General features: G+C 40.5%; 1 protein-coding gene across 2 annotated transcripts in view; it reads left to right on the forward strand.

Moving 5' to 3' along the window:
- The window catches only part of DRD3 (dopamine receptor D3), a 62,255-nt gene that overhangs the window by 32,404 nt on the left and 12,290 nt on the right, over positions 1–17,561 (forward strand). For both annotated transcript variants that reach the window (XM_036746606.1, XM_036746607.1), the window contains exons 3-4: positions 2,770–2,912; positions 8,197–8,393. In XM_036746606.1, coding sequence (XP_036602501.1) covers positions 2,770–2,912; positions 8,197–8,393 — 340 coding nt within the window. The remainder of the gene's footprint in view (positions 1–2,769; positions 2,913–8,196; positions 8,394–17,561) is intronic.

Consider the following 17,561-nt stretch of genomic DNA (forward strand, 5'->3'; position numbering starts at 1 on the left):
AGGTGGACACCAAAGATGGATGCATAGCCCTGAAAAGGGCTCATCAAGCCCTCACATCAGAGGTGGTAGTCCTCCCTGAATACCCCCTACACACCATATATAATAAGGTAAAGTACATTACGAGGTAGTACATGATTAAGTGACAAAAGGGCATAGGTAAGGCAAAAAGTACAACAGGCTCCCCAAAGGAGGGAAGACTTGAGCTGGGCCCTGAAGAGTAAGCAGCATTTGGATAGGCCAAGAGGGGAGGAAAGAATACCCCATGTCATTAGAGGTGAAAGAAGGATGTGAGTCAAAACACAGTGCTAGAAAGCTACAAGGCATTATGGGGGAATAGTTGAGAGATTAATTTAGCCGGCATAAAGGGTTTCTGGTAGGGGTATAGTGGAAAATCAGAGTAAAAAGATAGGTTGAGACTACACCATGGAAGGCTTTCAATTATCAGGCTAAGAAGTTTGGACTTCATCCTTTGGGGAACTAAATAGTTTTTAGCAGGAAGATACATGATGAAAACTGTCATAGGAAGATTAATTTGGCAATTATATAGCAGATGTCAGTTTGAATCTTAGCTCTGCCGCTTTCCATGTCTGTGTGACCTTGGGCAAGTCCCTGGGCCTCAATTTCCTCATCTGAAAATGAGAGATTTGAACAAGATGATCTCTCAGTTTCCTTGGAGAGGTTAGCTAGGAGAACATTTTTTGTTGTTATTGTTTAATCATTTTTTCAGTTGTGTCTGACTTCGTGATCCCATTTGGGGGTTTTCTTGGCAAAGATGCTGGAGTGGTTTGTCATTTTCCTTCTCCAGTTCATTTTACAGATAAGGAAACTGAGGCAAACAAGGTTAAGTGACCTGCCCAGGGTCACACAGCTAGTAAGTATCTGAGGAGGGATTTGAACTCAGAAAGATGAAGACACTCTATCCACTGCTGTCTACTATACCATCTAGCTGCTCCTAGGAGAACATAGCCATTGTCTAAACTTGATCAGAACTTGAAGTAGAATGGGAAAAGAAGGAGTAGGGAAGGAAGAGATTCCAGAGACACTTCAGGAGACAACGTGTAAAATATCAAGACTCAGAGCTTGAGGTTGATTGGAAGACGGGAAGTAGCATTCACAAAATTAGAGACGAGAAGACCAGCTATGGTGGGGTGGGGGATGGGGGGAGATAGGGAATGATAGGATTGGTTTTAAAACTTTCAAGTTTGAAATGACAGTAGAACTTCCAAGCAGACAGACAACTGGACATATGTGTGAGAAGGTACATAAATCCCTGTCCATAAAGAGATTATATTTTGGTTGAATGAAAGCATGTCAACTGATTTTTTTTACGTTGTGGTTGGAAAGTGCCCATCATGTTTCCATAAGGAAAATAGAATCATAGATTGTTAGACTTAGAGAGACCTTAAAAGCTCTCTAGATCAAGCCCTTCACAAAAACTCCTTTGGATTTCTTTATAAAAGCTAAAACAAATTAGAGTTTGATCAGTATTTCAGTACTTGCCATGAGTACATTATTGGAAGAGTGAAATATCTTAAGCTCAGTTGGTCAGTCAACAAGCATTTATTAAAGGCTTTCTGTATGCCAGGCTCTTTGCTAAGTGCTATGGATATAAAGAAGGGGCGGCAGCTTGGAACAGTCTCCACCTCTCAAGGAGCTTGGGTTCTAGTGGCATCCCTTTCTCTGCCAGAATACATGTGAAATGGAAACAGGATCCATAGCTCACTACCACCAGCTACCCACAGTTGCCAAAAATGAGGTTATATGATTCCTCAGCTAGGCTAGGGATGGAAGAACCAGCTAAGCAGACCTAAGGGAAGTCAAGTTGATAAGCACGTAATAAGTGCCAAGGATGTGCCAGACATAGTGCCGTGTGCAAAGTGCTATCGATACAAAGAAAGGCAAGAGTAGGGTCCCTACCTCAAGGTACTTAAAGTCTAATGAGAGGAACAACATGCAAGCAACTATGTACAAACAAGATATAAATAGGATAAATTGAAAGCAATCCCAGAGGGAAGGCACTGGAGTTAGCAGGGGTGAGGGGTGGAGAGAAGAGGTTCTCCAGCATTCTCCATGCTTACATTAACAGTTTCTCTTTCATTGTTTCGTTTTCTCTGTCCTATGCAACGTATCCTCACACTTACTTTGCTATCACTTAATCACCCTTCTCCTTCTAACTTCCTCAAAATCATTTCTACTTCTTTGTACACATATCTTGAGCACCTTCCTTTGATTACTCTCCCTTACTTTCTTGCCTCCTTTATCTGCGTCCCCATTTTGAGCCTTGTCTTTGGAGCGACTGGCTTAGGAAGAGAAAATAGATTTGTTCATCTTGACCCTGAAGGCAGAACTAGGGGCAACGGTGAAGGAGGTGGGGTGAGGGCTGGAACTCAAAACTTAAAAAAAAATGTTAGTTGTCTTAAAATGTAATTGGGGGGAAATAAAATATTTTAAAAAGATACCATCTCAAAAAAGAAAAGAGAATGGAAAAGAAAAAGAGGGGAAGGAAGATACAGTGGAGCCAATTTAAGCTTGAGGTAAGGAAAAATCGTAGCATTTAGAGCCATCCAAAAGTGAAACAGGCTGCTTTAGAAAATATTTCCTCTCACTGGGGGCCTTAAAGCCAAAGTTGGAGGCCCACTTTTCTGTTGTGTTTAGAGAATTTTTGTCCAGGTGTGGATGGGATACCGAGATCCCTTTCAACTCTAATATCCTGTGGTTCTGTGATGGTGTGTCCCTCCCACTGTCTTTGGAGCCAATTCCTTTTTTCAGATACATAGCTGTGGTCATGCCAGTTCGTTACCAATACAGCTCTGGCCAGAGCTCCTGCCGGCGAGTTTCTTTCATGATCACCGTGGTCTGGGTGCTGGCATTCGCAGTCTCTTGTCCTCTTCTCTTTGGACTCAACACAACAGGTAACGACAATACTTCATTCTTCAGAGCTTCTGAGATTTGAATCATGCAAAAGTCATGGAGATACTGCTTTACAATAAAGGCTTTCTGTATGTAAAGATATAGCTCTATACAAAGTATGTATAAATGTATCTATATATGTGTGGTGTGGTGCCATAAAAAGAACACGGGGCTGGGGCAGTCAACAAATTCTGCCACTTACTGACTGTGTGACCTCAGGCGATTCACTCAATTTGAGCCTTAGTTTCAAGTGTGTACTTGAGCCAGCTCAAGCCGATTGTTAAATCTTCGATGTCACTTACACCTTGGAAATCAGCAAAGGCTATGAATGAGGGATTCGTTTATTCATAGTCTTGTTGAATATCTAGACTTATGAAAGTGAGAGAGAAAATGCTCATAATGTAAGTTAAACTTAGAAGTGGGTCTTGTGCACATTTTTTTGGGTGGAGTGAGCTGGTTGTTACACACTTAGCATATACCTATTTCTTCATCAGTAAATGGAGACCTCCCCATTCCCTACCTCACAGGGAAATTTTGAGGAAAGCATTTTGTAAATAATAATAATAATAATAATAGCTAGCATTTGTATAGTGCTTTAAAGTTTGTTTGCATGTTATCTCATTTGATTCTCGTAATAGTGAATTATTTTCCCCATTTCACAGATATTGAGGCTGAGGCAACTATTACATGACTTACTTGGGGTCATGGAACTAATAAGCGTCTGAGGCATTTGAATTTGAACTCAGCTCTCCCTGATTCCAAATCTATCCCTTTAACCACTGCAACAATCCTAAAGCATTATATAAATGCAAAGTTACTAATAGATGACCTAGGCTGTAATAAGCATTAGCTGATACTCAGAGTTGAAGAGGTTTCTTATCTCCGGTTCAACCAACCGATCAATAAGCAATTATTACATGCCTACTCTGTTTCTAAGAACTTTGCCATTAGAAGATGTCATATTCAACAAATAGCCAGCAGAACCTCTAGAAATTTCTGGAAATCCTGGAAAGGAGGGGTAGGGAAGAATCCTGCCCTGCCCCCATTAGTGATGCCTGACTTACTGAATGTTTAAAATAAAAACAGCATAGATTAACATAGACTTAGAACTGAAAGAGGCTGGAGACATGAGAACTCTCCTTTTACAGATGGGGAAACTAAAGCCTAGAGATTCTTTCCTAAAAAGCCCTTGGCTAAAAGAGACGAATCCAGTTTTGAGAAAGCAAGAATGGCTGTCTTCCTGTCTTCCTCTCTCTGCCTAAGGGAAAACAGGGCAAGATGGAGGCACAAGAATGATTTTGAGAGTCAGGAGGAATGGGAAGTGGGCTCTTGAGAAAGTGGAGATGAGAGGAAGAAGGCACTTTGTTTAGAGAGATGGGAATTTCTGCTTTTTTGTATGTGTTTGCTGGGGCAGGTGGGGTATCTATCTCTACCTGTTTTTCTCTGTCTTTCTCCATCTATTTGTACATCTCTCTAGCTCTCCCCCATCTGTATGCGCTTGTCTGTTTCTCTCTCTCTCTCTCTCTCTCTCTCTCTCTCTCTCTCTACATATATATATATATATATATACATACACACACATATACATATACATATATGTGTGTGTGTATATATATAAACATACGTACACATACATTTATGATGTAGATATAGGATGTACATGATTTTTTTACATGTCATCTCCATTAGAATGTGATCTCCTTGAGAGCAGATTGATGTTTTTGCCTTTCTTTATATCTCTAGAACCAGCACAGTAAGGAAGACATAGTAAGTGCTTAATTACTTATTAATTAATTGATTGATGCATTACTCTGAGGTGTGTGGTGGCACTACAATGTTTCACTCAGAAAAGCAGAGTCTCAGGCAATTTCATCCAAGTTAACAGGGTGACAAATTGTCCTACATTTTGAGATCTAACATATCCCAGAGAAAGAAAATGAAATTACCCATAGACCTAAGAGGGGTATAATTAGGGAGATCTAAATGGTCCTTGAAGGCCATGTCAATCAGTCAGTAAACATTTATTGAGTGCCTTCTATGTGCCACGCACGATGCCAAGAGTGGGGATACAAAGAAAGGCAAAAGACAGTCCCTGCCCTCAAGGAGCTCACAGTGTAATAGGGGAGACAACACACAAACAACTTCGTGCAGAAAAGACCTATACAAGATAAATTGGACAAAATCAGCAAAGAGAACTAGAATTAAGAAGGAATCAGAAAAGGTTTCCTATAGAAGGTGAGATTTTATCTGGGACTTTAAGGAAGTCAGAGAAGCCGGGAGGCAGAGATGAGGAGGAGAGCCTTCCAGGCATGAGGGACAGCCAGAGGTAAATGCCCCGAGTTGGGATATGGAAGGTCAAACAGCATTTGGTTTCTCTGGCAAGCATCCCAGAAGTCCATGAAGAATCCTTGTCATGCCCGGCAGAATCCGTCAGGGAGTTTAATAGGATTGGTTTAAATGGAAAACAATTGGACCGAAGCGCATGAAATCCTCAACTTGGATTTGCTCTTGGCCTCGTGATTTGCACCTCTGCCCACACAGAAACCCCCTGTGCAGAGCTGCTTGATCAGCCTGGTCAGGATAAGCAGAGACACCTCGGCACAGTAGCTACTTCAGAGACTCTGCCACCACGTGTAACTCCCCTCGATGGTGCTGGTCCTTTGTTCTCAAAGAGGACCAATGACAGCAGGAGGGTGACATCTTGACTTGCAAGTGAATTGAACTTAAGTGAGTCAGGGCCGTGCAAAGTCACCAGCCTCGCTTTCTCCTCCAGAGCCACGTGGGTCCAGTGGCGATACAAAGATCAGGACAACTAGAGATGGCCTTGAATACAGTGGGAGACCTTTACTAGAACTCAGTTTGTCTGAGACTATACCCATTCAGTGATTAAGGCTAGGTAAGAAATGAGGCAAAAAAAAAATGGCCTCTTTTACCTACATAAAAAAAAAAAATCAATCTGGGAAGGGAAGACCCTTAGGCCCTCCATATGGTGTAGTGGAAAGAATTTTGGGCTCTAGAGTCAGAGAACCTGAGTTCAAATTCTGTTGCTGATGCCTCCTGCCTATGTAACTTTGAGAAAGGTTACTTGAGAAAGTAACTGGCTCTCTCTGGTCCTTAGTCTCCTTGTCTTTAAAAACGAGGGGATTAGACTAGCTGGCGTCTGATGTCCATCTCCAAACCTATGATCTTATGATCCTGTCTACTGAGTACACAGCAGAAGTTTTCAAACAGGACTTTCATAGCATGGTCCTTAAACTAGACAGGTTGGGGGAGGGAGCAGATGTTCAGGCCAGGCAGCAGGGCAGGTGATCAAAGGGAGGAGGGAAGGCTCTGTTCTCCAATCAATGGGAAAATTGTTTCCTCCAGGGTAAATTTACCTTCTGGCACGCACAGTGGAAGTGCATCATGTGGGGAACGCAGTCCTATTGCCGAATCCCAAGCAGGAGACTTTACTTAGATGGGGAGAAAAGGGAAGAAAAAGAGAAAAATCTCATATTTACCAAAGGGTTTCACAACAGCCCACGGAAGCAGACAGTTACCTAGCAGAGGCTGAGCCAGGATTCAAATCCAGATTTCCTAGTGAATTTGCAGGACTCAGCATAGAGTCAGGGGGCCTGAGTTTGAATTCCAGAGATGTCATTTACCATCCTTATGACCTTGGGCAAATCACTTAACCATTTGGGACCTCAATTTTGCCATCTGTAAAATGAGGAGACCCACATTAATCACCAAGTTGTAGTTCCTCGAACATGACGCTCCATCTCTCACCTCCAGATTTTTGCCCTGGCTGTCCATGCCTCCTTTACCTCTGCTTATTAGTGTCCCTGACTTCCTTCAAGACTCAGTTCCAATACTATCTTCTACAGGAAGCCTTTCTCAGCCCTGTATACTAATACATTCGTGCAGTGGTGTGTTGGAGCTGAGAGCTGCTTGTTAAATTTTCAGTGTGAGACTTGACATCTCAGAAATCTGCAAACACTACAAATCAAGGATTGATTTATTGTTTTGTTGATTGTCTAGACTTATCAGAATGATGGAGAAAATGTTAATAATACAGATTAAACTGAAAAGAGTTACATACATTCCCCCCCACCCTGAGAGATGAATGTTAAACATTTACCAGCACACTCCTGCCTTCCTGTCTCAGAGCATCTTCCTTCTACTCTGCATATATCTTGTATCTACTTGATTGTTCACATTATTCCCCCATTAGAATGTAAGCTCCTTGAGGGCAAAGACTGTCTTTTTGCCTTTCTCTGTATCCCTAAGATTAGAAGAGTACCTGGCATATGGTACATGCCGAATAAATGCTTTTTGATGATTAATGAGGGCAACTAGGTTGTACAGTGGATAGCGTACCAGGCTAGAACCACAAATGGGGTCACAAAGAATTAGACTCAACTAAAAGCAACTGAATGGCAATATTGTAGTCTATTAAAGGTGCAAGAGCTTTGTTGTCGTTGTTTTTGAATAGTATTATGTCTAAAAACAAAGTATATACCTTAAACATTATTGTTCAAAAAGTGCTAAGCACCCTCTGAGCCTTCAGCGAGTCATGAGCTTTTTGCTGGTGGAAAGTCTCACCTCAGTGTTGATGACTGCTGACTAATCGGGATGGTGGTTGCTGAAGGTTGGGGTGGCTGTGGCAATTTGTTAAAATAAAACAACAATGAAGTTTGCCACATCCAATGACTCTTCCTTTCACTTGAATGCTTAGAGGACATCGTGGGGCTGTGAATGGGCCTCGTTTCAATATTGTCGTGTCTCAGGGAAGACGGCGGCCTGTGGAGAGGGAGACAAATGGGGAACTGGCCCTCAGTGGAGCAGTCAGAACACACACATTTATCGATTAAGTTCACCCGCTTCACGGCACCCCAAAACAATTATAATAGTAATGTCAAAGATCACTGATCACGGAGCACCAAAAAAATATAATAATAATGAGAAAGTTTGAAATATTGAGAGATTACCGAAATGTGACACAGAGATGTTGTGTGAGCACATGCTATTGGAAAAACGGCTCTAACAGACTGGCTTGATGCAGAGTTGCTACAAACCTCCAATTTGTCAGCCCATTCTACTCTTTGGTTTATTCTGTGAATCCCAAAAACTATGTCCCTTGATGAGGCTCCACTTCCCCAAAACTTCTCAATCTGAGCAGAAGCCTGCCTCCTTTGCTAACCTTCGTTCAGATCCAGACAGACAGCTGCCTATTCCCCAATGAATAATGACATCCCCACTAAGGTCTGCAAATGATTCTCCTTTCTCCTTTCTCTCTCCTCACAGGGGATCCCAGTGTCTGTTCTATCTCCAACCCAGACTTTGTCATCTACTCCTCAGTGATTTCCTTCTACCTGCCCTTTGTGGTGACTCTCCTTGTCTACGCTCGGATCTACGTGGTGCTGAGACGAAGGAGGAGGAAAAGGATTCTCACTCGGCAGAACAGTCAATGCATCAGCGTCAAACCTGGCTACCCCCCACAAGTAAGAATGCTGTTGGAGCCCGGAAAGGCCATAGGAGGTACCACCTGACCCCATACATAGCCTGCCATCTTGGCAGTCCATCAGTCTGCAAACCCAAGTTTAGATCCTATTCTCTCATCTAATAGGTGCTGACTGCACTGCAGAAGCAAAACAGACATTTCTCCCAAAGAGTGGAAGAAATCACCAGAATCCAACCATAGGTCTGGTGAATCATGATATTAGGCAAAGATTGGCTGTTCCACTTTTCTCAAAGGCCATTCCTCACTGAGGAATGGAAACCAGGAAGAGATACTAGCTTTGGAATCAGAGGAACTGAGTGCGAGTCCTAGCTCTGCCCCTTCCCCAATGCAGGTCCTTTAATAAGTCCCTTTGCCTAAGTCTGTTTCCTCATCTGTAAAATGGGGATATACTCCTGCTACCTGCTTCACAGAACTGTTGTAAAGAATACTTTTTGTAACCCTTACTATTTTTATTATAAGAAATTATTTCCTAGGATAAACATGAGGATTCAATCTCAGGGCACCTTGTAAGAGTTGCTGGAGCTAGTGGTAAATTCTTTCCTGGCAAAACCTGCCACTGTTAAGTTGGTAATGGCCACTGGGTGAGAAAAGGTGCTAGATGTGCCAGAGAAATGCTGCTTCTGGGCTCTGAAAAGGAAATATCTTTACCATAAGGGTACACCTCTAATTAAGGATAATTGCGAGATTAAAGAAATGTGACACAGAGATATTGTGTGAGCACATGCTATTGGGAAAATGACTCCAACAGCTTGATGCAGAGTTGCTACAAACCTCCAATTTGTCAGCCCATTCTACCTTTTGGTCTATTCTGTGAATCCCCCCAAAACTACGTCCATTGACGAGACTCCACTTCCCGAAACCTCTCAATCTGAGCAGAAGCCTGCCTCCTGTGCTAACCTTCATTCAGATCCAGATGGACAGCTCTAATTGAAGTGAGATAGAGAGAAATTGTTGCTACACAGCTATAGGCAACTAGGTGATAAGATGGATAGAATGCTGGGCCTGGAGTCAGGAAGACCTGAGTTCAAATCCAGCCTCAACGACTTACTGGCTGTGTGACCCTGAGCAAGTCACTTAACTCAGTTTGCCTCAGTTTCCCCATCTATAAAGTGAGAATAACAGTAGTACTTTCCTCCCAGAGTTGTTGAGTGGATCAAATGAGATAATCATTGTAAAAGTCCATGGCACATGGTAAGTGCTATGTAAATATTAGCTATTATTATTATCTACCCGTTATCCTAGGAACGTAAATAAGAAAAAAATACGTTTTAATTTTTACTAATCTCGAGCTGAAATTTAGCATTTCCTTACATTACGAATATAAGCAGTAAACATTATTCTGAAAAGGGGGACCATGGGCACCACCAGAATTGCCAGAGGAACCCACAACATATAAAAGTTAAGAACCCCTTGCCCTGGGCAGGAAAGGGGCATGGCACATTTGTCCTTGGTCTTCATGTGTGGCACTCGCATGGGGCCTCTCAGATGGGAATGATAACAACTTGAACAATTGATCCCCTGTGGGATCAATGGAAAAAAATCACTGGATTCAGAATCAGACCTGGGTTTGAATCTTGACTTTGCCTCTTATTACCAATAGAACCTTGGGCAAATCACCTCATCTTCTGGGGGCTTAGTTTTCTTATGTATTTTTAGAGTATGGTAGCTGCATTATGTACTCTCTCAAATCTCTTCCATCTCTAAATCCTTTTATCCTAATGCCCATTATGTAAAAGCTCCTATGCTAGGTGCTATTTGGTATACAATAAACAGGATATCAGACATCATCCCTCCCTGCCACTTTTCTGCCCTATTCCACTGAGCTTTATATTAGGTGGCTAAAGGTATGGGAGGAGTGACCATCTGGCCACTTGCCAGGTAGTCAGTTTTGGATTTGGACTGGCTACCTGTGTTCTGCATGCGTGTGTGTGTGTGTGCGTGTGTGTGTGTGTGTGTGTGTATGTGTGTGTGTATGTGTGCACGTGTGTGTGCACGTGTGTGTGTGTGTGTGTGTGTGTGTGTGTGTGTGTGTACCTCTCCCCATCACATACACAATGAGCATTGGAGAGTTCTTTTGTTGCCACCATGGCCTCCTGATTCCTTTCTTTCTCTCTGTTGCATATTTATTTGTGGTTTGTAGCACCAGCTTGAAGTGTAATTCTGTGCTTTTGAAGAGAAAACAGCAGGCTAGGGAGGCTCTTTGGGGCTAAGAGTCTGCCTTATTTTGTTATTTAATGTTGGATGTGGAGAAAAATGAATGTGTTTTCTCACTCCCCTCTCCGTGTTGATAGTAAGTTGTTAGAAACTGCAGAGATTAAACACAGAGCCCTGTTAAAAAAATATGAACACAATCTAATTGAGGAGGTCAGACACAGTAGGTTAAGGGGAAAAGCTCCATTTTAGAAGTCATAAGATTTCTACAAATTCTAGCTCTGCCTTTGTCACTAAATCATCTTATGACTCAGAGAAAGTCTTCTCATTTCTTTAGATCTTACTTTCCTTAGCTGTAAAGAGATCTATAAGGCAGGAGGCTCAAACTCAAATAAAAAGGAATTCCTTCAGGCTGCATATTGATTTAGAAAAACCACAAATTGGCATTATTTATATTGTATTGTATTTTTTATTTATTTTGGTATACATTTCTCAATTATATTTTATTCTGCTCAAGCTGGCTGGTCAGCCTCTATCTAGGTCTTGACTATGACACCTCTGCTCTAAGGTCTTATCATAGCATACTATGACTGTATACATAGAAAGTTAAATAACTTGTTCATTTATTAACATGTATAACTAATCATAAAGCAACATTTAATAAATATCGCATGGAGTTGACAAAAATCTACATTGTCAGTTGCATTGGACATCTCCATGCCGTATTGGTATCTCAAATTATGCAAGGAGAGAAAGGCTTATCAATGGTAGGCTGGTTTCTGGGTGAAGGATTTGAGTTGAAGGAGAATTAGAAATGCTAGAATTAGAAAAAGAAATTACAAATAAAGAGATGATCAGAGACTGAAATTTGAAGAGAAAAAATTTAAAAGGACTAGTACTAAAGACAAGATAGGAAGAGGAGGAAGTTAGTTTAAAAGGGGGGGAGGGGAAGCTAGATATGCTAATGAAGTGAGACAAATGATGCTTAGGCAGCCATTACCCATGAAAGCAAGGGAGACTAGGAAGAATGATAAAGAATGGAGACATCCAAGATACTGGAGAAAGATGAATGAAAGAAGTTAGGCTCCTCATATACTCTATGCAAAACACAATAAACATATACACCAAAGAGAAGAAAAATGCCTAAGAGTGAACATACACAAGAAAATATAAACCAAGCAATATTTAGGATGAGAAAAAAATTTAAGTATGCCAGTCCAGTACCAAAATGAATGGAAATGAATAAAGATGAGATGGATAAAGAAGTCATTCAGGAAGGAGGGGGGAGATTTTAGAACTTAAAATCTTATAAAAGTGAATGTTGAAAACTAAAAATTAATTTTTTTTAAAAAAAGAAATGATTTAGTGTTTGCCAAGGCATGGGATAAACAACTCATTCAAAGAAATTACATAAGAAGTAGAAATACTAAGAAAATAGCAAAATTAAATAAAAGTGGAGCTTTTAAAAAAAGCTTTCAAAAAAAATTACATGAGACCAATTGAAAATTTAAAATACCAAAAAAGAATGAGATGAAATCATGAAAAAAATCATGACCAACATGGAGACTTCCTCCAAATCTGTAGATTTATGTGTAGATTTTACTTACTACAACAAAAAATAGAACCCATAAATATAGAGCAGCTGGGAATATTGGCTCAAAAAGACCAGTGAATTATCAAAACCACTGAAGAACATAGAGACTAAAGTTATAGGCCTGGAAGATACATTATAATCTTGAAAAAAGACCTTAATTTAAAAAGGCCAAGGTCACCCAAGCCATTGCTAACCATCCTGACTTCTGTCTTTCCACTGTGCTTTGATGTCTCTGAAGGAGAAAGTGAGGCTGGTGACTTGGCGCAGTTCTGCCTCACTTAAATCCAATTCATATCCAAGTCAAGACTTCACCCTCCTGGTGTCATTGGGCCTCATTGCGAATGAAGGGTGAACAACAACAGCAACAACATAATCTCAAGGTTGTCGCCATCTCATAGAATAAAGAATTTAGGAAAATCTGAACGCTATATTTCAAGAAACTGTTGAAGTAAATTTCTAAGAAATGCCCAAAACAACTTATAAAATGCATGTCCTTGAAAGCTCAGCACCTAATAACAGAGAAGTGAGGACAGCGGAGTATTAAGACAGGGGTTCTTTACCTCTTCTGTGTCACGGACCTCTTTAACAGTCTGATGAAGCCTACACGCCCCATCTCAGGAGAATATTTGTAAATGTGTAAAATAAATTACAAAGAATCGGTAACTAATTGTATGATATACAGTATATGGTATACAATATATGATAGACAGTTATTAAAAAAAGGTTTTTTAAGCCAAGTTCATGAAGGTCACATTAAGATCCCCTGAGTTAAACTAACCATAAAAGATGTGGCCACAACAGGTTGATCTTTTCATGAGGTGCCAATTAGTCTCTTGAATGACTCAGAAAGGAAAAAAAAAATACAACAGGATAAAGAATGATAGGTCAGACACGAGGGTGACCTTTAAAAGTCGGTTCACCTTGTCTAGAAGACAGCTCAGAAAGGAACCCAGATCCTAATGGAAAAAGCAGAAAAACATGACACCAGAAAAAGGCAAATGGAATGAAGAGTACAGAAAAACAGACAGAAGAAAGCACGACAACAAGGGGGCCAGGACGCTGGGATCCAGTATGAGACATTTTGGGAGAAAGGTTGTATTGCTAAAACCTCTAGATTGTAGGCCAAATGCTAATTTTCCAGTACCCCCTTTCTCTCCTTCAAATCGTTCATAGGAGCCTGAAACCTTTTTCCTCTTGTGTGTGTGTGTGTGAGTGTGTGTGAATATATGTGGTGTATGTATACACATATTCTTTGATGTAGTTTTCTCTTATTTTGATAATTTCTTCTTTCACTAGGTCATTGGCATTTCTTTGGCTTACATAGGAACTCCTTGATCGTTGCATCATGATTTACTGTAGTTTCATTTCATCGTTTACAATCTCTGATCACCAATATTGGCTATCTTTTCTTAGCCTAGGACATCATGAAGGGAATGGCACTGGAGCAGAACTTTAAGAGGCAATAGCAATCTTAAGGGGTGGAAATAAGGGAGACGAGAAAAATGTTCCACTTGCATCCTGTTTCTCTCCACTCCAATTTATTCCTCATGCTGCCTCAAAATGGAAGCTCCTTAATTATAGTTGTGACTATTCCACTCCATTGTTCTAGAAGCTTCAGTGCTTCCCTATTGACTGCTGAATTATTAACCAATAAGCACTTAAACATCAAGTAGGTGCCAAGTGCTGTGCTAGGCACTGGGGATAGAAATACAAGAGGGAGGTAGCCCCTGACCTCAAAAAGCTTGCATTCTACTAGGGGATGCAACATGTTCCCAGATAAATAAATAATAGGCTATATACAAATTTAAAATGCAGTGATTTATGGAGTTGCTATTAACAGGAAGGATCAGAAAAGGCTTCTTGAAAAAGGTGGGACTTAAGCTGAATTCTGAGGAGAGCTAGGGATTCTAAGAGGTGGAGATGAAAAGAGAGAGCATTCTGGGGATGGGAGGCACTCTGTGTAAAGGGGACAGCAGCAGGAAAGAAAATGGCACCTATAAGGAACAACAAAAAGTCTGGTTTGGCTATAAGATAGCATATGTAAGGGTGATGTGGAGTAAGTAGTGTACAATTATTGTGGAAAGGTAGCCAGCCTGGATCTAGATTGTGCAGGGCTTTAAATACCCAACAGAAAGATATATACTTTATCCAAAAGGCAGTGGGGGTCACTGAAGCTTCTTGGGTTGTGGAATGAAATGGTCAGACCTGCAATTTTAAAATATCCATTTAACAGTGATGGAGTGGGGGTGGGGGAGTGGAGAGGAGAGGTGGGGATTAAGACTGGAAGAAGAGAGACCAATGAGGAAGTTACTGCATTAGTCCAGGCAACAATAGAGCTTGGGAGAGATAATGGGAAGACATGTAGATCTGGCAGAACATACACACACACACACACACACACACGCGCACACACACACACACACACACGCAAACACACACACACACTATATATATACACACATATACATATATATGCTGAGGAAGAGAAAGAGAGAGAGAAGGTACAATTAATAAATTTGGCAATTGATTGGATATGGGATATGAGGAAGAATGAAGAGTTAAAAATGAGTCCTAGCTTATGAACCTGGATGACTGGGTACCCTCACCTCCCAAAGGGAAATGGGGATGGTATAAGGATGGATGAGTTTCATATGAAATGAGTTCTGTTTTGGACATGTTGATCTTGAGGTGCCTGTTGGACATCCAAATGGAAATATCTAATAATTAGTTGGAGATGTGGAATTATAGATCTCAGGAGACATAAGGGCTGCCATTACGTGTAGATTTGGGAGTTATCCCTGTATAAGGATAATAGTTGAATCCGTGGAAGTTACCTACATAGAGATATATAGGAAGGGGGGAAGAGAAGTGACCAATCATTTATTAAGTACCTATTATGTGGCATTATCTCCTTTCATTTTTACAACATCCCTGGGAGATAAGGGCTATTTTTATTCCCAGTTGAGGAAGCTAAGTCAGATAGAGGTTAAATGACTTGCCTAGAGCCATATAGCTAATAAATGTCTGAGGCAAGATTTTAATTCAAGTCTCCCAGACTGCAAGCCCAGAGTTCTATTCTCCTGTGTCATTTAGTTATCTGTCAGGAGAATTAGGGTTAAGGAGAGTATAAAATAGGTGGCACAGAGGATAGAGTGTCGGGCCTGGAGTCAAGAAGACCTGAGTTCAAATGTGACCTCAGACTCTTACTAGTTATGTGATCTTGGGGAAGTCCTTCAGTCAATCAATAAACACTTATTAATCACCTACTATGTTCTTAGTCACTGTGCTAAGCCCAGCATGTGCCAGGCATTTTGTTAAGTGCTGGAGATAAAAAAAAAAGAGGCAAAATGTAGCCCCCTGCCTTCAAGTAACTCACAATCTAATGAGGGGAGAGAACAAGCCAAAAAATATGGACAATCAAGCTAGATACAGGATAAATAGGAAATAATTAATAGATGAAAGGTGATGCAGTGGATAGAGCACCAGTCCGGAAATCAGGAAGATCCGAATCCAAATCCGGCCTCAGATACTTCCCAGCTCTGTCACCCTGGGCAAGTCACTTAGCCCTGTTTGCCTCAGTTTCCTCATCTGTAAAATGAGTTGGAGAAGTAAACGGCAAATCACTCCAGTATTTTTGCCAAGAAAACCCCAAATGGGGTCATGAGGAGTCAGATATGACTAAAATGACTGAATAACAACAAAAAGCTCTAGAATTAAGAAGGGTTGGGAAAGGCTTCTTGTAGAAGAAGAGATTTTGTTCAGTCTTAAAGGAAGCCAGGAAAGCCAATAGGAAGAGATGAAGAGGGAGAACATATGAAGCATCGGAAACACCAAAGAAAATGCTCGGAATGGAAAGATGAGTGTCAAAGAGGCAATGCTAGATGAGCTTAGTTAGGTGGTGCAGTCGAGGGCTGAGCCTGGGGTCAGAAAGTTGTTGTTCAATTGTGTTCAATTCTTTGTGACCCCATGTTGGGTTTTCTTGGCAAAGACACTGAAGTGGTTTGCCATTTCCTTCTCTGGCTCATTTTTACAGATGAGGAAACTGAGGCAAACAGGGTTAAGTGGCTTGCCCAGGGCCACCTAAGCTAGTAAGTGTCTGAGGACAGATTTGAACTCAGGAAGGTGAGTCTTCCTGACTCCAGACCCAGCGCTCTATCCTCTGTACCACCTAGCCACCAGGAGTCAGTCCTGAGCTCAAACCCAGTATCAGGCACTTACTAGCTGGGTGACCCTTGGTAAGTCACTTAACCTCTCTGTCTACTTCCATTTCCTCAACTATAAAATGGGGATAATAATAGTACCCATCTCCCAAGGTTGTGAGGATCACATGAGATATTTGTAAAGCACTTGTCACAGTGCCTGGCACACTTAATAAATCCTTGTTTCCTTCCTTCCCAATGGAACTATTCTCAAATGTCACAGACAATTTTTAAAAAATTACTTATTAATTTTTAGTTTTCAACATTCACTTCCAAGACTTTGAGTTCTGAATTTTCTCCCTCTCCTGCTCCTCCCCCCTCCCTAAGATGGCACACAATCTGATATAGGCTCTGCATATACATTCATATTAAACATATTTTCACATTAGTCATGTTGTAAAGAAAAATTAGGACCAATGGGAGGAACCACAAGAAAGAAGAAACAAAAAAAAGAGAGAACAAATAGTATGCTTCTACCTGCATTTAGACTCCAGAATGCTTTTTCTGGATGTGGATAGCATTTTCCATCATGAGTCTTTCGGAATTGTCTTAGATCCTTGCATTGTTGAGAAGAGCTAAGACAGACAATCTTTTAAGGAAGAAATACAAATACTTAATAATTATATGAAAAGATGCTAAAATTCACTAACAATAAAAAAATACAAATCAAAACAACCATGACAACCTTACACCCACTAGAATGATAACAATAGTAAAGAATAATAAAAACCAAATGTTATCAAAGCTGTGGGGAAACACACTCTAATACATTTTTGATTGAACTATGTCTAGTGCAAACATTGCAGATAACAATAGGCAAAATTCATTAAGAGTAACCAAACTAATCACACATTTTGGCCCAATGATTTCATTGTTAGAATTCTTTTTTTTTTTTTCAAAAAACATCCTAAAAAGAAAAAAAAAAGATCTGTTTATACAAGAATATTCATAGCTGTTCTATTTGTAATGGCAAAAAAAAAGTGGAAAGAACCTCTGTGTCCAGCACCTGGTGACTAGATGAATAAATTATGGCATGATAATATAATGGAATATTCCAGTGTCATAAAAAGTGATAAATATGGATAGATAGATATGCATTTCCATGGAGATACATTCATATAGAGAGCTCTATAGCTACATATGTGTGTATCCACATACAGATACAAGTGTTTGTATATATGTATATGAAGCTTATAAAGAAACA

This window comes from Trichosurus vulpecula, chromosome 2, assembly GCF_011100635.1.
Source record: "Trichosurus vulpecula isolate mTriVul1 chromosome 2, mTriVul1.pri, whole genome shotgun sequence".
Taxonomy (NCBI): domain Eukaryota; kingdom Metazoa; phylum Chordata; class Mammalia; order Diprotodontia; family Phalangeridae; genus Trichosurus; species Trichosurus vulpecula.